This window comes from Centroberyx gerrardi, chromosome 13 (assembly GCF_048128805.1).
Source record: "Centroberyx gerrardi isolate f3 chromosome 13, fCenGer3.hap1.cur.20231027, whole genome shotgun sequence".
Lineage (NCBI taxonomy): Eukaryota > Metazoa > Chordata > Actinopteri > Beryciformes > Berycidae > Centroberyx > Centroberyx gerrardi.
Genome location: NC_136009.1, coordinates 24,254,454 through 24,279,198, shown reverse-complemented (window position 1 = coordinate 24,279,198; position 24,745 = coordinate 24,254,454). Strand labels below are relative to the sequence as shown.

General features: G+C 38.6%; 2 protein-coding genes across 2 annotated transcripts; one reads left to right on the top strand and one right to left on the bottom strand.

Moving 5' to 3' along the window:
• Nucleotides 1–2,307: 2,307 nt before the first annotated feature.
• Nucleotides 2,308–5,785, top strand: LOC139928922 (SLAM family member 5-like). The gene is made up of 4 exons (XM_071921645.2): nt 2,308–2,392; nt 3,548–3,859; nt 3,944–4,228; nt 5,535–5,785. The coding sequence occupies exons 1-4, from the start codon at nt 2,344–2,346 to the stop codon at nt 5,660–5,662; spliced, it is 774 nt and encodes a 257-aa protein (XP_071777746.2). The 5' UTR covers nt 2,308–2,343; the 3' UTR covers nt 5,663–5,785.
• A 6,160-nt stretch (nt 5,786–11,945) lies between these two features.
• Nucleotides 11,946–22,436, bottom strand: LOC139928884 (SLAM family member 5-like). The gene is made up of 5 exons (XM_071921594.2): nt 22,341–22,436; nt 18,034–18,345; nt 17,671–17,949; nt 12,377–12,433; nt 11,946–11,968 (listed from the first exon to the last, which is right to left on the bottom strand). The coding sequence occupies exons 1-5, from the start codon at nt 22,414–22,416 to the stop codon at nt 11,946–11,948; spliced, it is 747 nt and encodes a 248-aa protein (XP_071777695.2). The 5' UTR covers nt 22,417–22,436.
• Nucleotides 22,437–24,745: the final 2,309 nt, after the last annotated feature.

Genomic DNA, 24,745 nt, shown 5'->3' with positions numbered 1-24,745 from the left:
GCTTCAGCCAGCCTTTAACATTTTTATTAAAAACCTCAATATGTTGGATTAATTTTATTTCAGTTGGTAGAGTATTCCATATCTGAGAGCCCTTTAGAGAAAAAGATGACTGCCCAAAGGAAGGTCTTACAGTTTCTCCAATCTTACAGATTTTACAATTTCCACTTGCTGCACCCCTGGTGATCCTACAATTTTGCCTGCTGATAAACTTGCATAGAATAGCTGCTGCCAAGTTTTGTAAGCATTTCAAAAATAGTTTGAGGCATGAAAATTTTATGAAATTATCAAAACTGAGCAAATTATACTGCTTCAATATGTGACAATGATGCCATCTCGTGGGTTTTTATCCATTATTTTTAAAGCTTGGTTATACAAAGATGCAAGAGGCTTAGGGAGGCTTGGCTCCACACTGTAACACAATAAGACACGTGAAAAAAATCATTGCATGCATGTACAGCTGTGCTGCTTTGATTGGTATATGCGTCTAATTAGTTTGAAGCAATTTGAAATGCTTTTTTGAAATCTTTTTGACATGTTTGTCAAATTATGTTTGGAGTCTAGAACTATACCTAAAACTATACCTAGAACTATACCTATAAATTTACCATCTCAGTTTCTTCTCCCTGTATTGTTACTGTAAGTTTTTCTGATTGTAGTGTTTTTTTGGTGGAAAAGCGCATGGAAACTGTCTTTTTTAGGCTCAAAGTGAGTTTATAACATCTGGTAGAAGGGATGCATGGCCTGCAGGAAAAACAAAAGCCTGATTATTATTTTTTTTTTTCTCTTTTTCCTTTTTACAAATTTCTGTTAATTTCATTGTTGTTTCTTGTGTCAGGAAGAAACATTACTGTGTAAAAAGGCCTTTTGGGTCTTTTATTTTCTTATATTGTGGCACAAAGGGCTTTTTTTCTGTGTGAAAATTACATTTTAGCACTGCTTACATGTAACCAGAAAATTCAAGAAGTGTTAAATTTAGAGGGGTAAAGTGAGAAGGAAACTCATTGTGGGCATCATCAGTGCAAGTGCAGTGAGACTTCTAAATTAGTTCAACAGGTGAAGTGAAACAAAACTGTCAAACAACAAAACTAAATCCCTAAACTGCTACATTCTTGTTTAAACTCCCTTTCCCCTGTGGTTTTCTTTGTTGTATCCTATAACTATTTGCTGTTGCAGCGACATAATTTCTCCACAGAGCTCATTTAAATTTCATCTTATCTTAAAACATTCTATCTTTACTACAAAATGAGCCATATGATGACTTTAAATAGGTTCAACACTAGCCAGGGAAACTCAGTTGCATCCTGAGTTTAATATCAAACTCCATAAACTTCTTCAGAAAAGATATATGTAGTTATTGACAAGCTGACATGTAGTATTTGATTCTAAAGCAGGCCTCAAACAGTATTTTGCACACCTGAGTATTCTTGGTGATGTGTGCAGGAGAAGTGTGCCAAAAAAAAACAACCTTACGCTGTCTCTTATTTGCAATTAAAACATGTAGATAGAAGCCAAACAGTGTTTTTGTCTTGTGACCTTATTTCATACACGGCTGATTTTTGTGGAAGTTTTGAAAAAAAGTTTGACCCAACTGTAAAGACTTACATGTACGCAACTCAGCATTTACATATTGATTTGTATTCTGTTTGACCATATTTATACATTAATGCTCTTTCCTTCCTTCGTCTCTTTCTCTTTTCTTCTTTTTTTTTTATTTTCTGTGGCCTGTGGCCCAGAGACGTCAGCTAACTTACGGCTAACTCTGGCTATTATGTTGCATGGTCCCTGTCTACTGAATAGATACAAATAAATAAATAAATAAAAAAAGACTAACGGCTATCATTGATTCCTATTGAACAAAGTCACCTACAATGAGGAAATGTTGAAATATGTACTCTCTAGTACTCTCCTTTCTTGTGTTTTTTATGCCCTTTTACATTTATAGAGGCTTTTTTGTATCCTCGAGTTAAAGTAGTAAAGACATGTGTCTCGCTAACGGTTTGAATTAAACACAGTAATGTTAAAAGCGTAATTTCTGAGCATGTAAAAAATAAAGCATGTTTTTGAAACTAAAACAAGATTTCTTGATGAATGCTGCGCAATTAATCACATTTCATTTTATATTTAGTTCTTCCTCTAAAATTCAGTTCAGACAGGAACTGGCTTGAATAGAGAAGTTACTTGTTTACACGATAAACAGAAGGAAATGCAGAATGTTCCTTTATCACTTCCACAAAGTGTTGACCCTGCAGTGTGTTTATGAGAGCAGAGCAGAACTCAGTACATCGGTTCAACAGCTAGTCTTCCTTCACCACACAAGAGACATCTACACAGTGAGACTCTATAATGTCGATCTTTCTGATCCTGGGACTGCTGGTCTGCATAGAATCACCAGGTAGGATGAGAATCCTCCGTCTGTTGAAATGTTATGAACAGATATTATAGCAACGATACCTGAGCAGACTTTCTTTACTGTGATTATTGGTGTGACGGTGATGATAATGGCATGAGGCGCGGCACTGAGCGCCGTGGGCAGAACTGAAGAATCCACAATCACAGTAAAGAAAGTCCACAAAGGTACATTTACATTCTAGTAAAATGTAGTTAAGTTAAACACATGTGCAACTGAAGTGTAGAATTTCAATTAGATTTCATTTAATTTTCTTCTCTGCTCAATTTCAAATATAATGTTGGACTTGGGAGATTTGTAATCCAAGAAGACCAAAAACTTTGGGAGATTTTGTTTTGTTACAATTTTGAAGAAAAGCATGAAGAAATATTGAGTTATTTCTGTTACTGCCAGTAATCATGGGTTGGCTTTAAGATAATTTTGCTTTTTCATTATTCCATCTATTTAACCCAAACAGGAGACAGAAGTGATTATGAAGTGTTTTTATTTAGAAGAAAAAAGTGATGCTTTATTCATAAATTCATATTATTATGTGAGAGACGCATTTGCTAAAAACAAACTCATTGGGTCTGGCAAGGTAGTAACAGAAAAAACTCTTAAAACTCTTAAACTAAAAGATACGATACAACAAAACTTTGTCAGATCTCTCCAAAATTTGTCATGCATCACAGCAGCTCAGTTTTTTTTTAAAAGAGACACATCATACACAGGATAAACAACAACAAAGCACATAAAACACATACTCACACCACATCCAATTACACATAAACATCCGAACAGCACATAGCACAGGGACCCCCAGTTACCTCCACGTTGCACCAAGCCGCCGTATTGCACTCTCCAGCTGAAATCTTAATTTGACACGTCACCATTAGAATTATTGCACAGGGGTTCCTGATTATTAAGATGTGAACATGCTGCAATGAAGGCCAGCAAGAGCAACAAAAACACAAAGAATACAGATTCTTCAAAAACCAACAGCTGATCTCTTGTCATCCCTGTCTGTGAGGTTCAGTGCTGTGAGCTGTGTGTTAAGTGATGATTCAGTTTGTCAGAAATAAAAAGTGTTTTAACATTGAATACTGACTATATAATAACCATACATGTGATTTTGATGTTACCTGTCTATTAACTTTACAGGCTCCAGTGCTGTGAGCCGTGTGTTTGTGCTGAAGGGAGAGGATGTACGTCTGGATGTCCAGAAACCTGATCTTCTGAAAGGAGACTTTCATTTGTTTTCATGGTCATTCAAAAGCAAATACAATGTAGTGCAATTATTTCATAATACAGAACCAATAGTCTCTAACAATTACACAGGAAGGGTTGAGCTTCCTATTAGAAATTACTCTTTGCGATTGAAGAACCTACAAGAAGCCGACAGTGGATTTTATACTGCAGAAATGATTGGGGATGAAAAGCATACAGTTGCTGAATACAATGTCACAGTTCAAGGTAGGTTCCTTAACGTTTCAGACTTTGATAGAGAGTAGTACCTGCTGTCCTGTTTCTAAAAGCCTTCAAACCTCTGTCTTCCAGAGCGAGTGTCTCCACCTGTCCTGACAGTGGGCTCTGTCTCCTCCAGCTCAGACTCCTGTAACCTCACTGTCACCTGCAGCGCTCAGGACTCTTCCATCAGCAGCACTGTTACATGTGACACCCAAACCTGCTCTCAGGAGGGAGGAGAGAGGTCAGAGGTCACGACCTCTGATACCTCCCTCTATGTCTACCTGTCCAGTGGCTCAATCTACTGTAACCATAGTGACCAGGTCAGCTGGAGCGAGGACATGAAGGAGATTGAACCTCTCTGCCATCAAGTCCCTGGTAAGACAGAAAGACAGTTCAACACACTGACACCACAGATTTGAGTTTTAGTTTTATTTCTTGGAGGCAGAGCTGCTCTGGAGGAAAAAGAATCTGATTGGTTGAGTTATTGGTAGTCATTGGTTTGTCACTGTGACAAACACACATACGGTCATAGTAAGTCGTTCCTTTGTTTCTCTAGAGGTGACATGTTTTTTACGATCTCATCTGCACAATGTGTATTTTTTCTTAATTTTGTGTTTAAGGATTTTTATCTACGCAAATAAATAAATTTGGAACATGGCTAAATCACCTTGTTGGGCTGCAGGGGTGGAACGCGTACCAAAATACCCCAGTGAAATAGTAGTGAAGAGTAGCATTACTTTGCTGAAATTTTGTTTAAAGGGACATTAAACAATCTTTGATCTATATCAACTTTACCACCGGGTAAAGTTATACCCTATAAATCCCAGTATGTGTTATGGTCATTTTGTGCTATGGGGCAGTAAGAATCAACCTTGCTGTAAAAATCTACTTAAAAAGAAAAAAAAAAAAAAAAAAGTAAATAAGTAAAAGGTAGCTCATTCAAAAATGTACTCATGGTTAAAGTTACTGGGTTATTACTTTACAAAATAGAATGCAGTTATTCAATGCAAAAATAGCCTATAGGATACAGGATACAGCTTAAACTAGATTATTTTAATTAGCATAAAACTTGAGGGCTAAAAGGTTAAGTGCTTAAACAAAGTAAAGCATTTACATTATTCATTCAACACAGTTATGATTAAACCAGCTTCTGATGCAATGAGAACCTACAAAATTTGGATTGGACTGGAAATTGAACTGAATGTATTGGAACATGTGTAAAGGAATTGTAAATCAATGAGACTATTAAGGACTGATAAGAAGAAACAAGAAAGGACTGGGAAAATATTTGAACTTGAACGGTTTCCCTTTGTTAACAGACTATGGTATAAAAGAAATGGGAAAAGATTGGAAAACACTTAAAAGTCTCCTCTTAAATTGGAAATTGGTAAATTAAGGACATTTTCTGTTGTGCTTTGTATCTATAGAATATATTATTTGAATTGAATAACTTTGGTCTTTGTTTCTCTGTTCTGAATCTTGGGTAGTTTTTGTGTATAGCCTGTTGAGAAACATTTTTCATTCATGTATATTTAATATTTAGTAGTGGGAGGTCTTTTGAGCTTAGTTACTCTAATGACAGGTTTTGCCTGTCTGGAGCCCTATCTATTAAATATGTCAGCATTGTAGGTTGACAATTGTTGTAATGAAGTAACCTGCTGTCCAGCTTGTTGTGCTCCAGGTTCAGAGAGAGTCTCTGGGATCTCAGCTTGTCTGGTGAAGACCGTCCTGCTGTCTGTCGGTCTCATCATCATGGTGTCGGCCGTCATCAGCGTCCACCTGCTGGACCGGCGCAGAAAGCACGAGTGAACCAACGATTCTCCACCGACCGAACTTTCATCTCCCTGTTTACATTTTACATTGTAGGCATTTAGCTGACGCTCTCATCCAGAGAAACTTGCAGTGAGTGCAACAGTAGTTTAATGTTAAATTCCAAGATCATCACAGTACAAGCAACCGGTTGTAAGGAATGTGAGAGTCAGAGATGCAATACGCTGAAAATACCTAACAAAATATTCCTGTGACTGTTGAATGATCATGTGTGATAGAAAATGGTAAATAAAAGCACATGAGAGAGGTATGTTATGTTGCGCGTATCTAGGATTTTACCTATGGGTACGTGAACACAGTTGTCTAGTTTTGCTTATTGCTCCATAAACAACTCAAGTTGTACCGTGAGGAACATAATGTCACTTTTTTTTTTAAGTGTGTCGCCAAATAGGTTTCTCAGCGGCTATCCATGGATAACCTCATCTCCAACATTTATTTAAGTGACATTGGTTCATGTATCCTCTATTTTGTTAACTGACATGGTGATAAATGAATTTTGGCAGTTATATACATTTATATGGCTGAAATACAGAACAGACGGATGCGTAGTCCGTCAAAAATAGAAGCCATGCGTATCTCCAGAGTTGCGGATCCAGACTTGCGGATTCAGAGTTGCGGTTCCGGTCCGGCTCCGTCAGCAGACCCATCAACGTGCGGGCAGTGCAGCCGGTTGCATTGAAGTTAATGGCTGCGTATCTGATCCGAGCCAAACGGACGGAACAGAAACGCAGCCGGTGTAGCTGAGTTGTTAGACCTACACATAAAGCTGTTTCGACTATTACTAGTCTAGATTAGAGGTAATCCACAAAATCATCTTTGTTTTATTTTGTCTCCATCTTTATTGCTAAGAGCTCATTGCTGTGGTGTTTCTGCACTGCACTTCCCAGAGATCACCTGTCAATCAAACAGATGTATTTTTTCCTTGGATTTTCTGTCGATGAAATTTGAGTTTCTGCAGGTGGCGCTCTTTTCTTTGTCTGTTCAGCCATGGTGGATATCACTGCTCATGCTAATTACCCAGTTCTTCTTCAGGTTATTCAAAACAAACTGCTGTTGCTGGTGCTGGAAATGTATAACGCATCACTTCCTGTGATCCAGAGGATTTTTTCTTGGAAAGAGCTACCAGACACCATGTGTTTAGAACAGCAAATGTAAAAGCTTTCATGAACTGGGTACAGGTTGAATCGTGATTGTGTTATATCAGTCATTGATAGAGAATAGCAAAATGGACATTTGTTGATATGAAAATGATGCAAATTACTTTAACGTCAAAGGTGGTCGAGCATTTGCAATCAGCAAACCTAAACTTTGGGACAGTCTTCCAGGAGAAATACATTTGCAAATTCTCATATAAAATAGTATTTTGCTTGCTATAGAAGTTTTCTCAATTTACTTGTTGGGAGTCCAATATGCTTTATGCTTAATGGCTGTTAATGGAGTCAGCAATGCATTAGAACTGTTAATTTGTGTTTTGTCCTTTTTTAATTGCCCACTTTGTAATTGTTAAGAAAAGCACTATTCAACAGAGCTATTATCGTCATAATTTGTTTTACTTTTCTGTATATTAGTATTAGTATTAGTGGTGGTAGTAGTAGCATTTGTTGTAGTAGTAATATATTAATTTAGTTTTTGATTTCTTTTGTATTATGTGTTCTTCTCTGAATTGCGTTGTTTAATTAGCAAATTATTCTCATGTTAAGTGCTTCATTTGAATAAACATATATACATATTTCTTTACAGAAAACGTATTCATGTCTTCACAGGGGCAAATGTGCATAAAGTGTCCATTACATTACCATATTGTCTTGTCTTCTGATAATAAAAATATGTATAGACAGTAATAGACAAGATTTTGATCTGTGAGCAGTAGGCCTACATGTAGGGAGTGTTGACTGACTGGTTGACTGGTGGCCTAAAGGTTAGAGAAGCGAGCTTGTGACCGGAAGGTCGTCGGTTCAATCCCCCGGACCGGCAGGATAAATCTGGGTGGGGAAAGTGAAAAGCAGCGCTTGCCCCTCCCTCATTACCACCACTGAGGTGCCCTTGAGCAAGGCCCTTAACCCCAACTGCTCCAGTGGAGCTGCTCAGTGGCCAGCAGATCAGACTGTGGTTGTACTGATCAGCTTCCAGGTGTGAATGTGTGTGAATGTGATCAGGGCGTTCCTGAAAAAGAGAGCATTGCTCTCAGTGAAACTCCCCTGAATAAATAAAGGTGGGAAACAGGAAAGAGAATAAACGTCCACAGGCTAAAGAACAGCCCTCTAACCCATATTCAATTCAATTCAATTCAAAAACTTTATTTATCCCTGAGGGGCAATTAAAAAGGGGCTTGCACAGTAGGACATAAAATAGTCACAGACAACAACAAGAATAAAGTGCAGATTGGCACTATATGCAAAATGTGCAAATAAATGCAAGTTAAAGCAAGTAAAAAATGATCCGGCATGAGGTTGCCTCATAAGTGGGGACGGGCTAAGGAGGAGTCAGAGTTCAGAAGGCGGACAGCCTCTGGTACAAAGGTCGCCCTCCTCCTCTGAGTCCTGCATCCAGGGCAGCGTAGGCGCCGGCCTGATGGCAGCCACTCGAATGAAGCGAACAGAGTGTGGGTGGGGTCATGTATGATCCGATTCGCTGTCCGCATGATTTGCTGACCGCAGACAGAAGACAGAGATCTCAGGGGGTGCCCAATAATTTTTGAGCACGTGTTCACGACACTCTGTAGCCGTTTTCTGTTCTGTATGGCCAGGGAATGGAACCAGCAAGTAATGGAGAAGGTTAATACGATACATAGTTATACAATACATGCACAGTGCACATGAATATAGACCAGTGCTACTCTACAGGGACAAATCTCCCATAAAGTCCATAGTTTACCATATTGTAAGACAAGCTTAATGCTAAAATAGTTTTTTGGAAAACAATCTGATGTGCTAAAGGCCCAAACTGCAATCCATACATGAAGAAAAAGTTAGCTTCACCACTAAAAGCCAAACACTAGGTTGGTGAAATGTTTTATTCTCAAAATGATTAATGGAGCTCTTGACCCAAGAAATTTTTTTTATTCAAAACCTTACCATAACTACCATAAGTTTGTCTGCACACAGTCAGCATAGTTGGAGATATAATTACTCATGTTCCTCCCTTCAGAAGATTCATTCTTGTATATAAAACCATCCTCCATCACAGTAAACATGAAGCTTCACTGACATCCTCAGGAAGAGATGTAAGTCAGGTGTGTGTGTGTGTGTGTGTGTGTGTGTGATGCATTCATATACATATATTAATATAATATAAGGTGCAGCCTCTATTGTAATACATTGAATTGGATTATTTTAACCTAATAACTTTTATACAGAGCACAGCATGAAGTACCATTTCACAAAGCCACATTTAGCACAATGTGGAATTTGCAATTTATAGAAATGTAAATACTGGAAATCCACACAGGAAATGAGTGCAAGTACAGTACATGGAATAGAAAATCTAATGACTCTTTCAAGGCATGGCAGGCCTTCCAAATATAGTATACAAGCTCTCCAGGTTGGTTGTTGCCTCTCGTCTCAGTGGGTCCCATGGGTGCTGTGTGAGGCTCTACTGTGCTGTAGCTGGTGGATGGAGAAGTGACTGAAGAGTCAACTGGATAATCCTAATCCACAGGTTGGTCTCTAATGGGGTTCTGAAGGAAAACACATATAACATTGTTAGAAAAATGTTGTGTGGTATTTCTATATTTGTTGAGGGTAAGAAATGCATTAAAAAACACCAGCCTTAGGTTAATATGCTGGAATAAAGCCACTGTAAAGTGTTACCTTTCTTTTCCTTCAACTTCTTGACTGCTTAATTTAATGTTCTAAACATTTGATACATTTGCTCATGTGTTTTATACTCTAAAGCACTTTAGCCTCAGGAAATATATCCATGCTCCATAAGACTCAGAGTTTATTCTATGTATTTCCATCAACCAACTGTATAGCTGCAACCTACTGCATGCCACACTGCATAGTGATAAAATGCTCTTTTGTATTTATGTCTATTAGTATTATGTCTATTCCACTATAGTCCTTCACTGTCCTCTTGCACTACATGTGATGTCCTGTTGTCCCTCCCTGTCCCATGTGTGTTTGTATGATATGATATATCTCTGCAACATCACCAAGACAAATTCATAATTCTTATTCTAATGTTGAAAAGATCCTTTTTTTTCTATTCCTTGAAATCAGTGCTTGATTGGTAAATTATTCAAAATCTGAAATTATCCTCATCAATGTGACGGGGAAAGTGATATTAAAAAACTTTGAGTCTAAACTCAGGAGTAGGATACTCTTTTTTTTCCCGTGTTCTCTCCTTTATCTAGAAAAAAATTAATACAGTACCATGTATTGACATGATGTACCATAATGACATTTTGCTTTAATTTGCCTTTCCTTGGGACGCCTTAATTTGCCTTTTTCTTCTACAAAGTGAGAAAACTAAATTTTTTGACAGTATAAGGCAGTAGCGGCTGCAGATAATTGTGGCTGGGGGAGCTAAGGGGGAGCTTAATTATTAACATTTTCTAAATAATATAAAAAATAAATAAATAATAATAATAATAATAACAATACAATAGGCTAGGGTGTGAATTAGTCTATACTGCTACACAAGGAGGGTCCACTGTTTTTCCATTGGGAGCCAAATCCCCAACCCAACATTATATGTATGCGCGTGCTTCAATGAGCTGAAGACTGACTGTGTATTTAGATCTATGCCTATTAGACTGTATATAATATAACACCGAGTCCAGTTAGACACAAGGCTATGCAGCTATGCACACAGCAAATCAAGTGTATAGTCAGACGTTACACAAAAGATTTAAAAATGTGCTATATCAGACAAATGAATCACTGTATTTAGTCATGTAAACAAACAGTGCCACGTAAATAGGCACATCCATTCATTGTATGTGCTATAGTAAAAAGCAATAGAACCATTCTAGACAGCGCTACATAACAACCAGTTTTGCTACACAACAACCAGCCTATACAGACGGACGGCACACCACTGACAGGACTGTACAGTGGACTGTGCTGGACAGCTTGTAGTTGCAAGGGTGGAGCAGAACTAAATCGAGCTCTGACTCGACTCATTGCCAATGGTCTAAAAGCAAGCAACTGAGGAAACTCACTGTGTAGATGGTACTACTCACAAGATCACACTGTTATGATTTACGTTTTGGTGGCATCTCGGCACGCTGAACTGCCAACTCCGTCACATACACCGTGCTCGACTTCACCACAGACTGTATGAGTTGTAGCTGCTGCGGTAGTGGGTCAATCACACGTCGCATTAAATCGAAGAACGCTTGCGGTGATTGGCTGCGAGCAAAACCATACAAATAGTCATTTTTTTCTAGATCTGGGTACAAAAAGTATCGAATGCAGGTATCGTTTGACTGGAGAAGTTTCGATACTACTTGGTACTGGGTTATTTCAGTCGATACCTTAAAGGTATCGAGTACCGATACCCAGCCCTACTCACTAGTCACAGAACGATCCGCATGTTTTTGTGGTTCACAGCAAAGCAGTCAGTCACACTGTCAATGTCCAATCCATAGCTTCCATAGCTTGTTTATGCCAACATGCATAATAGAAAGCTGCATCTGCCGTGACTTTGCTGAGAGCCAAATGGTCGAGTGGGGTAGCCTACAACTGTAGTTAAGTACGTCTTGGTCCTTCACCTTGACAATCTGCAGGGCCAGTGGTGAGAATGCTTGCAGAGCAACGTACAGGTTTCCCCTACACTTTCATTTTCAGTTGGATAATTTTCCTCAATCTCCGAGACTTCGGATCCCTCTTCCACCATCACCTTCCTCTTCCTCCGTAGCGATAACGTTAGTAGGCCTCACCACGTTGCCATTATCCTTTTTTTTCCCACGTTCGCCATCCTCAACCCTTCCTCGTTTTAAAGAAATGACAAATCGGTCTATCTCGACACACCACAGTCCACAGCTAAGCAACTTAATTGAGCACCTATGTCTTTGACTCTCACAACAAAACTCTCTCCAACACATAACAGAGCAACCAATCACACACCACACTTTAGCAGAGGTCAGTGGGATCTTTTTTTTTTGCAAAAAATAATAAACTTATTATATTTTCATATAGAAATGAGCCTTGTTATATTCATTCTGTATCCTAAGTTTAATTTATTTTTTTCTCCAAAGAAAATTGCAGGGGGTGGTTAGGGGGAGCTTGGCTCATTCCAGGGGTAGCTCAAGCGCCCTCTAGCGCCCCCTCGCCACCGCGCCTGGTATAAGGATAAGATTTAGAAAGGTAGGCCTACAGAAGATGGCCCTGGTGTAATTTGTCCATTCGGTAAAATAGGGATAGTATTGGTTCCAGATGTAGTGTGTCTTAACAGTTACTCCATTTCTAGACAATAACATACCTAAGTTTGTCACAATCCTGTCTATGGTTAAGCATGCACTCTGCCAAGGCTGTGAATTCCCATTTAAAGGTCCCATATTTTACACTTTCCAGTGTATTATTTTGTCTTGAGGTCCATTCAAAGCTGTGTGTGTGGTGTCATGTACCAGAAACACTCTCAATCCATTTTTACACGTTAAATTTCCAGCATCTCTCTGAGCCTTACCAAGAACAGGCTGTTTCTGTTGCTTTCGACAACAGCAAACAATTACTATTAAAAGTAGGCAACCACAGACAACAGCTGCCACAATTACAATGATCATCATCTGGTCATCTGGATTATGATCTGTAAATAAAAACAAAAACAAGATTGAAAATGTAGATCTACTTCAAATCACCCGGCAGAATAGAGAGCATGCTACTGTAGCTTAATATCTTGCAAGCCTGTGTTGGTGATAGATTGCAGTTTTAATTCTACAAATATTCCTCCGTGGCAGAGCTGCTCTGGAAGCAGAAATAATCTCATTGGTTGAGTTAAACCTCAATGGGCGGAGCCAAAGAACCACTGTTTTTCTTTTTTTGTGATCAAATTTTTATTTTGTTTCTTTACGGTGCGACAATAATAATTCATATACACATGCCCGCATGTATCACATTCATATGTGTCCATACATCTCCATAACATAATATGTTGCGGACATTTTAATTCAAGAGAGAGAAAATAAATAAATAAAGAAACCTAACATTTTATCCCACCCTCCCCTCCCCACCCTAGCTTACTCCCTTCCCCTCCCCTGGCTGGCTTCGGATAACTCATGCCTACGTAATACCTAGGCATATGCATGGGATAAAAATAATAATAAAAAGAAAAAATAAATCAATAAAAATAAAAAAATGAAAAAATAAATAAATAAATAAAAAATGAAAAAATAAATAAATAAATAATAATCTACTCAAATAATAATGATAATAATACTAATAATAAGACTACTACTAATAAATATATACACACATGTACTGTACATGCACACATACTGTATACATGTACATACACATGCCTACACATACCCATATACATACAAATACATTTATACATACATACACACATAACTCTCCACAAAAAAAAAAAATTACATTCAGCATAGCGAACCAAACATTATTGGCCAACCTGATTCATATAGATAAATTTAACCTTCTCCATTGCCTTAGACAGAACCTCAACTTTATTTGCCATGGCCCCATTTGACTGGGCAATAGAAAGCTCTAGAGAGATTATGTCATAAAACAGGACAATCCAATGAGTAATATGGAGTGTATGTGGGGGCTTCCACCTCTGTATTAACATTTTCTTTGCAGCTGTTATACCTAGAAGCAACAATCTTGTCTGAGAAAAATTAAGAGATAATGAAAAATCATCATTTAAAAGTAAAATAGTCGGAGTACAAGGCACGTTAGTTCCAATTATACCTCCCATCAGGGATGCCACTTGAGACCAGAATAACTCCACATCTGGGCATTGCCACATTGTATGCAAGTAGGTTCCTATTTCTCTATTATTACACAGAGGGCAAATGGGTGTAGAACAAAGTTGAAGTTGACGTTTCCTGGGAGTGAAGTACAGTCTATGAATAAATTTGTAGTGAATCATTTGATGGTTAAAATTTCGTGATGAAGCTTTGATATTTCCCCATACTCTCTTCCAATTAATAACTTGCTCCCAATCCTTTAAGTCATCATTCCAGACTTTGGTCACCCCCATTATAAGACTTGTAGCTTCCTGTAACTTTTTATACAGATTAGATACAAAACCCCCACATTTAGGTTTAATACATAAAAGCTTAAGAAGCGGGTGTATAGAAAGAGAATTATTGCATGGGACTCCATAGCTTCGAAAAGCAGCTCTCAATTGTAAATAAAAATAAAAAGATGTTCTGGGTAAATTATATGCGCTTTTAAGATCTTCAAATGATCTTAAGCCTCCATCATCCATAACGTGAGAGAGAGTGCGGATACCAGATCTAGACCATGTAGGGAAAACAATAGGTTTCCCACCTAAACAGAGGAATTTATTTTGAAATATTGGCGTCTGAGTGTGCCACTGCATCTCCCAGTTATCTAATTTCCCCACTTGTTGCCAAATCTGTATGGAGTGGGCAATAATAGGGCCAAATTTTGTTTGACAATATTTGAGGGATAAGCCACAAAATGCTAGTTCTTCCAATTTATAAGGGGTAACCACACTGCGTTCAATCTGGAGCCAAGGCATGTTCGCATCTTGAGAAAACCAATTTTTAAGAGGGCGGAGCATAAATAATAGATAATAGGAACTAAAATTGGGTAAGCCAAATCCCCCCAAATGTTTGCCCTGTTGCAGTATTGTGTTTTTAAGTCTTGGTCGTTTCCCTCTCCAGAGAAACTTAGATACAAGGCTCTGAATCCTGTCCCAGTACCGAGGAGGTGAGGGTAAAGGAAGCATACTGGATAGGAAATTAATCTTAGGTAAAATATTCATATTAATAACTGATATTCGACTACATAATGATAATGATTTATGCTTGAACCATCTCTCCAGATCCTTTGCGATAGAGTCGTGTAAACGATTGTAATTCTTGCTGACAATTTTATCAAGAGTAGGGAAAATATCTATACCAAGATACTTGAATTGAGAAACTATTGGTATTTCTGTATGCAAACCTGAATAACCTAAAGCATTATTCAAAAGTAAAAGTGCGGATTTGTTCAGATTTACTTTGTAGCCTGAAAACCTACTAAACAATGAAAATATTCCATTACTATATGGCAAATCATGTACTACATTATTGAAATATAATAAAATATCATCCGCATATAATGAGATAACATGGCGTGTGTTCCCCACGACTATAGGACCTACATTTTGAGATTGGCGAATTTTTTGAGCCAGGGGTTCCAATGATATAACGAATAAGAGCGGAGAGAGGGGGCAGCCTTGATGTGACCCTCTGCCTACAGGAAACGGAGAGGAACAATGGTTTCCAGTCAACACTATAGCTGAGGGGTTACTATACAGAACTTTTAACATATGTATAAATTGTCCACCAAAACCCATATGTTCCAACGTAAACCACAGAAAACTCCACTCAAGACGATCAAACGCCTTTTCCGCATCAATCGATAATATCGCAGGCAGAGAAGACATCTTAGGTGCAGCATGTATAATATGGAGTAATCTTCTTACATTGTCTGATGCTAATCTATTTTTAACAAAACCTGTTTGATCAAGATGAATGAGCTTAGATATTACTGGGTCTAATCTATTAGCTAGGGTTTTGGCGAACAATTTCACATCAGAATTTAATAATGATACTGGTCTATAGCTCGTGCAAACTGTGGGGTCTTTATCTACCTTGCATAAAAGTGATATGATAGCTGTATTGACGTCTCTATTGAAAAAACCCTTCTGGAGAGATGTATCAATCATATCAAGCATAATTGGTCCTAGATCCGACCAGAACTCAAGATGGAATTCTTGCGGAATGCCATCTAATCCAGGCGATTCTTTTCATTTGTTTCAGTGATTCAATTAATTCATTTTGTGTTATTTTTGTATCTAAGGAGTTAGCCTCATCTGTTGAGAGCTGAGGTAAATTCAAATCTTCAAAAAAAGAATTCATGAGTTCGGATGAGTCATCTGTCTCACTTAGGTATAATTTTTGGTAAAAATTTTTAAATTGTTGGTTAATCAATTGAGGGTCATGCAGAAGAGAGCCATCCTCGGCTTGTACTGAAGATATAACAGACAGATGATCGTTATTGCGGAGTTTACTGGCCAGTAAAAAACTAGGTTTGCTGCCATCAAGATAGTGGGATTGCCTAACTCTATGTATTAAAAATTCAGACCTCTGTCTGAGGAGAGAGTTTAGTTTTAATTTAGTCATAGATAGCTCTTTCTCCCTTTCAGCAGAAAAGCTATTGTGTTGCTGACGAATTAATGAAGAATGACAATGTTCCAAGTTGTTAATCTCCTCAAGTTGCTTTCTATTTTGACCAGAAGCAAACGCAATTTAATTGTTCCGTATAAAACCTTTTGTGGCATCCCACAGGATTCTAGCATCAGAAACAGAGCCTTTATTAATGGATAAGAATTCCCTTAACCCTTTTCTAAATTGATTACCAAAGTCAATGTTTTGCAGAAGACCGATATTAAACCGCCAGCGTGTTGCACGACTAGGAAATGCAGTTAGCAATAAAACACACAAATTAGCATGGTGGTCAGACAGTGACATATGTACTATTTCTGCTTTATGAACTCGATGTACCAATTGAGAAGAAATTAGAATATAATCTATCCTCGAGAAGGAACAATGTCTACCAGAATAGAATGTATACTCTCTTGTAGTAGGATTGTGCGTTCTCCATATATCCGAAAGGGCATAATCCGAAACTAAATTTCGCAGGGCAAGAGTATTTGAGGATACATTGTTAGTCTTAGTTGTTTTATCCATTAAGGGATCCATAACTGTATTGTAATCACCTCCTAAAAAAACTTTAAATTGATTCATTTTATGAAGAATTTGATATAGAGATGAAAAAAAAGAATTGTCATATATATTGGGTGCATATATTGAAAGAAAAGCAATTTTTACCCCTTCAATAATGGTTTTCACATAAGCAATCCTTCCCTCCTGATCACTGCCTTTTCCTACAATATTAATTGGAAGATTGGAACGAAATAATGTAATTGCTCCCTTTGTTTTATTACTAGCTGATGAGTATGATACTACTTTAAAGATACTGTTCTCAACTTTAGTTACATCTTGCTGCATTAAATGAGTTTCTTGTAGTAATGCAATATCTACCTTTTTTTTATTTATTTAACCACTGTTTTTCCAGCTAAGTAATGTTAGACCACTGTTGCCAGCTTGGCGACTGCTGATAGATTTAGCAACTTTTAGACTCCTGGTGACTTTATTTCTCAAAAGCAACAAAATTCGCGACAAATTTAACAACTTTTTCTGACCATTGGGAAAAATATGAATTTGTTGACTCCAAAAACTGCTTGTCAACTCCAAACATGTCTGATCACAGTTTCCCATACGCAGTGTAAACCCCTGCTGCTGCTAAGAGCTGGAGAGCAGAATTGGTGTAGCAAATCTATTCGTATGTAAATTAGCGTGTGACTTTATCTGCCAACTTCTGGAGACTTTTTGAGCAGCCAATAGCTTTGGAAAAGAGTTGGAAACCCTGCATTAGACTGAAGCCCAGTGAAAAAGGCAGAGGGTCAGAGAGGAGGAAGCTAATATTATGAAGCCGAGTGCTCTGCTGCTAACTGAGAAACTGCAATCTAGCCATACAATCATGAATGTAATGGTAATGAATTTTTAAAAGTTCAAAATTATTGCCATTTGTAATTTTATTTGAATTTTGACCAGAGTCCCTTCTTCGTCATTCAAGTTTGCCATTGTCATTGTGAAAAATTGTGGTCCTTTGGCTCCGCCCATTGACGTTTAACTCATCCAAGAGCAGCTCTGCCTCCAAGAAATATTTGTAAAGCTAAAACTCAAATCTGTGGTGTCAGCATGTTGAACTGTCTTTCTGTCTTACCTTGATGGCAGAGAGGTTTAATCTTCTTCATGTCCTCACTCCAGCTGACCGGGTTGCTATGGTTACAGATGATTGAGCCTCTGGACAGGTAGACATAGAGGGAGGCAGCAGAGGTCGTGACCTCTGACCTCTCTCCTCCCTCCTGAGAGCAGGTTTGGGTGTCACATGTAACAGAGCTGTTGATGGAAGAGTCCTGAGCGCTGCAGGTGACAGTGAGGTTACAGGAGTCTGAGCTGGAGGAGACAGAGCCCACTGTCAGGACAGCTGGAGACACTCGCTCTGGAAGACAGAGGTTTGAAGGCTTTTAGAAACAGGACAGCAGGTACTACTCTCTATCAAAGTCTGAAACTTTAAGGAACCTACCTTGAACTGTGACACTGTGTTCAGCAACTGTATGCTTTTCATCCCCAGACATTTCTGCAGTATAAACTCCACTGTCGGCTTCCTGTAGATTCTTCAATCCCAAAGAGTAATCTTCAGTAGAAAACTCAACCCTTCCTATGTAATTTTTGTGGACACTTGGTTCTGCATTATAAGGTAATCCTACCACAGTGTATTTGCTTTTAAATGTCCATGAAAAAAAAATAAAGTCTCCTCTCAGAAGATCGGGTTTCTGGACATCCAGACGTACATCCTCTCCCTTCAGCACGAACACACGGCTCGCAGCACTGGACCCTGTAAAATGAATAGACAGATAACATGATCAAAGCCACATGTATGGGTATTTAGTCAATGCTGAATGTTAAAACTCTTTTTTATTTCTGACAAATTGGATCATCACTTCTTTGACAGCTATAGAAAAGAGGAGTGGTTGAGATTCCCTTGGAGTGAGCAGGGAGCCAATGGACTTTGACTCATTTTTGTAGCACACCAACCACTATGTTATTATCATCAATATGTTGATTGTTGCTTACTGTGATTTTTAGCTTTGCCATATTTTCACACCCAAAAGAATTTGTTTAACAGTTGAAAACTAACCTAATCTGATCATTTTTGCTAGTTTTGAACCCTTGAATCCTCTCTCCTTGCTCTCCCACGCTGTGTGTTCTTCTTCTTGTTATTAGTAGTATTAGTAGTACTTGTAGTAGTATTGTTTCCTTTGTTTTGAGGTGAGATGTTACTTATAAACCCCTTGGCTTTTTATCCTATCTGCACAAATCTGTTTTTTCTGCCCTTTCTGTACTTTATCACTGTATTTTATCACTTAGCTTCTGTGGTTTATCACTGTGCAGATACACCTTACTTAAAAAAATACAACAAACAGTATGTATAGCTGTATGCTTACAAAAATCCATAGGTCCCGTCGGATTATTCAACATTACCATAGCACTATTTGCTACAAGTACGGAAATAATGACCATAAAAAAATAAAATAAATAAAAAATAAAAAAACCACATTGAGCACTAAAGAATGTAATAAATGGATGCACTTAAGACAGAAGTCCCTGGTGTGGTTCTCTCAATTAGTGCCCTGAAAATGATCTCTCAACTGAAACATTTACTGCACAGCACTTTGCACTTTTTGCATGAAACCTTTCATCCTCGTTTTTTTTGGCCAGGAAATTATTTTTTGTAAACTTGCATTAAACTGATGAGCAGCACTGAACTGGTTGAACTTGCACCTCACCATAGGTAACTCATCATCAACAAACATAATGTCTTTATTCACTGCTATGCTGACGGTTCTCAGATATACAGTGGGGTCCAAATGTCGAGTAACTACCATGAACTCTTTTGTTTCATCATTTATCAAAAACTAATACACAGTTTTAGTCAAACGAGATTTCTCAAACAAGATTACATAATTTTGCACTAATATAAGTAGTTAGTATTCACTGAATGTCAAAATTTCTCATCGAATCCACGTTTTTTGCAGAATTTGAGCATCCAAATTATTCCAGCACTCTTTTACAGCATCCCAGAGAGTGTCTTGTGATGTTGCAGTGTGTTTTGCCTTTGCCCTTTTCAAATTGTCCCAAAGATGTTCAATGCAGTTGAGGTCTGATGGCTGTAGAGGGAAAGCCATGCAAGTCAGCACTCCTTGCTCTTCCTTGGACTTCAAACAGGCCTGGCATAGCTTCGATGCATGTTTAGGGTCGTTTAGGGAACTTTTGGATGGCATGCCTCTGCAGAATACATTGGTACTTCTCTTTGGTCAATGTGAAGTTGATCCTGTGCAAGTCACCAACTCTGGAATAGGTGAAACATCCCCACACCTGAAGCTCTCCGATTGCAACTGTAAAGTTCAAACTTTGATTCATCTGTAAACAAGACTTTCTTCCAGTCTTCAACAGTGAAATTGTGGTATTGGCCCATGCTAAACGTTTAGACTTGTTTTGTCGTCGAAGAAGTACTTTAAACTGCTATGGAAGCCCAATTCCACCACCGCTTTTTTTCATCAAGTGAGATTTTTTTGTTAGTATCTAGATACTAAGTCATAATTATGAGATAGTAAGTCATATTTATGAGATACTATCTCATAATTATGATAAATATGACTTACTCTACGATTAATGTTTTATTTATGATTCTGAACTGACATTTAAATAAATTGTCATCAGGGATAATAAGACAATGCTGTTGACCATTTATTTAAAATATTCCATGGGTTTGAATTTGGGGAAAAAACTGAAAAAATAGGGGAAAAATTGTCTAATCTGTATCAGCCTGGATTCAAAGCAAAATCCTCCTGACTGTGTTTTTGAAAATATGAATGTCCTCTGTGTGGGCAGTGCTGATGTCCCTCTTACTGTAATGGACAGTAGGAGCAGAGAGAGCTTGTCTTCACCACAGCTGTTACAGAGCTTGTCTTTTACCAGCTTCAGCTTTGAAAAAGAGCGTCCCACTGAAGCAGCTGTAATAGGACTAGAGCTGCTGGCTGACACTTATTTGCCACAGTAACATTAGCTTCAACTCAAGCTACATGCCTAATTTAAACTTCAATGCTAGCTATCAATAGCTTACCAAAGCCATCAATGAAATACGAGATTGATTATAAGATAGCTGTTTTTGTTTGTTTTCATAATTACAGTGTTGAGGGAAACACAGCAGCAGTCTCACTGTATATAGATGGATGTTGCAGGATGCAATTTATCTATTTTCCTTGACTGCTGCGTTAATTTTAAGTCTATTTCTAGGCTATAGCCAACTTCTCTAATCTAAACCACTGTCTATTTTTTAATATGCAAAATCATTTTATATCAACTTGTCAAGTAAAAAATCCTTCATTAAAGTCTGACCTAACACCAACATAATTTCAAATCAAAATTGATTGAATAGAATGACACTGGCCTAGAGGTCTGCCAAATGAAAACAATTATTAAGATACTTTTATAATGGCACGACGTCATCAACCTACACTTACTGTGAACACACATGTAAACAGACAACACATGTACACACACACATCCGTGCAAACACTCACAAATACACACACACAAACACACAGTCTGGTGCTGCCTGGCTGACCAACATGGTAAACAGCGAGTCAGTGCATCAGCTACCTGTTAGGGCCCTATGGTAGAAAAAACACGTTTCCTTGTGACCTTTAGGGCAAAAATGAAGCCTCCCATTCGAATGTCCCTTTGGATGAAAAAAGTGAGGGTCTCATATTTTACTAGGGTGTCCCCACAGTAGAAAACACTTTTCAGTCATTTTTGCCCTAATGTCACACCAGATGGGTATTTGAGCAGCTCAGGTGCCCCTCTGGTGTGACATTAGGGCAAAAATGAAGCATGGAAGAGGCCAAAGACCCGGTGGTTCAACAGGTGGAGTGCGTACCATTAAGGCAGCGGCACGGGTTTGAATCTGGCCCGTGTCTCTGCTGCATGTCATCCCCTCTCTGTCCTGTCAATCTCTACTGCCCAGTCAATTAAGGTGAAAATACCCCAAAAAACGAATGAAGTATTGGAAGTGGCCATTAGGGCCTGGACCTACCCTGGTTAAATAAATAAAAGAAAAGAAAAGAAAAGGGCAGCTAGGGCAGTCCTAGGCCTGAAATACATGGTGTAACAACAAATTTAAGTGTTTAAGTGTTTAGCTTGCTAGCAAAAATACTGCTTAGACTAGAAAACGGCTACAGAAATCAACAGATCCAGTGCCATTAGGGACTTGAATATACGTAGGTAAAAACAGACCAGGTTTATCAATCCTGCAGTAAACGGAACCGAAAGCAATATTTGGGCAAGGCTGATGTCATTCGAGAGGTCTAATGGCATAACTCAGTTCTCTTAGTTCTCCCCCTAGTTCCACTATGTTAACTCTATTCAAAATAAACTAGTTATCTTCAAAGGTGCAGCCGGTGCCCTGAAATCTATGTGTGCATTTTGACTGTTTTTTGGGGGGGGGTTTCCAGCCGGGGCAACATTTCCAAAATCAAACCATTTCTATGTTCTACTGGCCTGGTCGCTGATCTGAAATTTCTCACCGCTATTTTGCATATTTTATAGCCTTAAACTTTTAAAGCCCCCGCCAAGTATCCTGCCCAGCCAACGCCCGCTCGCTTGAAAATAAAGTGGATGAGCCAAGAGCCATGTTAACGACTCAACGGGAAACTAGAGAGCGTGCCGTGCCTTGATTTTTACGGAAACCTGGCTGACAGAAAATGTTCCAGAGCTACTCCATCTACCTCACTGGTTCTGGTAAGAGCGAGGGTGGAGGAGCAGACTCACCGGCAGCACATAGCTTGCTGCATGACACCATCATCAGCACCCAGTAAACTCCACACCCAGATGCAGCATTCATCATCGCTTCAACCACACTCTGGATCAAGTATACATCATCACTAGAGATGCCTAGGAAGCTGCTGCCCCTCTCGGGCCGCCAAGGAATCACATCTCTCAGTCCTTGCATTAATTAAATTATTAATTATTAAATTATTGTACGGAAAATTTGACTAGGAGCGGTCAAGGTTTCCAGACCGAATTTTGCCAATCTGACAAGCTTTCTGGATTCCTTGAACCCTTTTCTGTTAGGCGGGTAAATAATATTGTGTGAAAGTATTTGCAATAAAGTAAAAAATCTCACCTTTGTGTGGCTTGTCCTAGTTGTTTTTGTAGGGAGATCTTCTTCTTCTTCTTCTTCATTTGAGAATTTCGGCGGTTTCGATGCTTCGAGGCGTATTACCGCCCTCCATCGGTCAGAGACGGTTTGAGTGCTGCCACTCTTCTTCTACGCCTCTTCCCTATGCTCTCTGCTGCCCCCTGTGGCCGCTGGAAAAAAAACACCCCTTGCATCTGGACTGTGTGGAATGAGCAGATGCAAGGGGGGGGAAGCAAAGAGCACGTTTTCCAGCTCGCTGCACAGGGAAGAGGCGTAGAAGAAGAGAAGGTTAAAAAAGGATTAAAAAAAAAAAACTCATGGTTTTTAATGCAAGGACCCGGGGGGTTCCTGCCCCTGTGGGTAAGAGTCAAAGTGTGGTCTGAAGATGTATGTTAAGAGACTGTTTTGCATGCACCAGTTGGGAAGGGTTTAAAGCTGGAGCCACACAAACGGACCCTGCTATAAACATAGAAGAATATGCCACACGTGTGATTAGTTACATCAGGACCTGCATTGATAACATAGTACCCACGTTACCCATACGTACATACCCCAATCAAAAGCCCTGGATAAATAGTCAGGTACGGTCCATGTTGCATTCCCCAAGCTGCTGCTGGCACACAGGAGCCAACACTAACGGTCTCCTCTGCTGAAGTATACAAGACCCTGAGGAGAGTGAACCCGTGCAAGGAAAACACCCGGACGGGCCCTTAATGTGTGTGCACCAGAACTAGCAGATATCTTAACTGCCACTGTCCCCACCTGCTTCAAGACAACCACTATCATTCCAGTCCCAAAGAAAAACCCAGCACTCACTCCAGTTATTATGAAGTGTTTCCAGAGAGTAGTGAAGCCGGCCCAGAACGTCACGGGAACGGACCTCCCAGCGCTACAGGACATCTATGACACAAGGGTCCGCAGAAGGGCCCACAGCATCATCAAGGACTCTATCCACCCGATACACAAACTTCTCACGCTCATGCCGTCTGGTAGAAGACGCAAACGTGAGACTAAATGTTGATCATGTCTTTGAGGGATTTTACCTTGTTAAATGGCAAATTAACATTTTTAGCTGATTCTCTTTTTCCAGAGAGACTTACAATGAGTACAACAATAGAAAAAGCTTAAAGGTGAAGATGAAAGATGAATAAGACCATTTTAGGAAAAGTCATGGACTAAAAGCCCAGTGGGGTTGTTTTGAGCAAAGTTGTATATATTTTAAAATGCAAAAAAGGTATATAAAAAAACGTTGCGGGGCTGTTAGACTCTTGGTCTTGTTTTATTTTGTCTCCATCTTTGGTGCTAAACTAAGCTCTACCCAGTTCATGAAAGCTTCTACAGTTGCTGTTTTAAACACCTGGACCTGGTGTCTGGTAGGAAGTCAGCACTGCAAGTCTGCTCTTCATTAGAACTGATCAGAACTCGTTTGTTGATCTGTTTTGGCCTTTTTTAATTACCCACCTTATAGTTGTTAAGAAAAGTGAATTGAACAGAGGTGTTATCATCAATATTGTTCTTTTACCTTCTCTCCTTGTTAGTACCATTATTATTAGTAGTAACATATGTTGTAGTAATAATTTAGTTGCAGTATTTGATTTGTCTTTGTGTTACTGTGTTTACTTCTCTGAACTTTGCTGCTTCATTAGCAAATCATTCAATTGTTAAGTGCCTCGTGAACAAATCTCTCTCTCTCTCTCTCTCTCTCTCTCTCTCTATATATATATATATATATATATATATATATATATATATATGCGTATACATACTGTATTTCTTTACAGAAAACGAATTAATGTCTTCACAGAGACAAATGTGCATAAAGTGTCTAGTAAATTACTATATTGTCTTGTGTTCTGATAATAAAAAATATGCTTATCTATACAGTGTAATAGACAAGTTTTTGATTTGTGAGGAGTACATGCAGGAAGTGTAAAAGCAGTAAAGAAGTTTGTCTCCCTGTATAGAAAAAGGTTTGAATTAAATGCAGTGATGCTGCAAGCCTAATTTATGAGCATGTAAACAATGAAGTATGTTT

What these genes read in the sequence shown, in the direction of transcription:
- LOC139928922 (XM_071921645.2), top strand. Translation starts at nt 2,344, where the DNA reads ATGTCGATCTTTCTGATCCTGGGACTGCTGGTCTGCATAGAATCACCA. An exon ending in GGTCTGCATAGAATCACCAG is followed by an intron (nt 2,393 to 3,547) that starts GTAGGATGAGAA and finishes TTAACTTTACAG; the next exon opens with GCTCCAGTGCTGTGAGCCGT. An exon ending in ATACAATGTCACAGTTCAAG is followed by an intron (nt 3,860 to 3,943) that starts GTAGGTTCCTTA and finishes TCTGTCTTCCAG; the next exon opens with AGCGAGTGTCTCCACCTGTC.
- LOC139928884 (XM_071921594.2), bottom strand. Translation starts at nt 22,416, where the DNA reads ATGATGAATGCTGCATCTGGGTGTGGAGTTTACTGGGTGCTGATGATG. An exon ending in ACACAGTGTCACAGTTCAAG is followed by an intron (nt 17,950 to 18,033) that starts GTAGGTTCCTTA and finishes TCTGTCTTCCAG; the next exon opens with AGCGAGTGTCTCCAGCTGTC. An exon ending in TAAACCTCTCTGCCATCAAG is followed by an intron (nt 12,434 to 17,670) that starts GTAAGACAGAAA and finishes TTTTATTTACAG; the next exon opens with ATCATAATCCAGATGACCAG.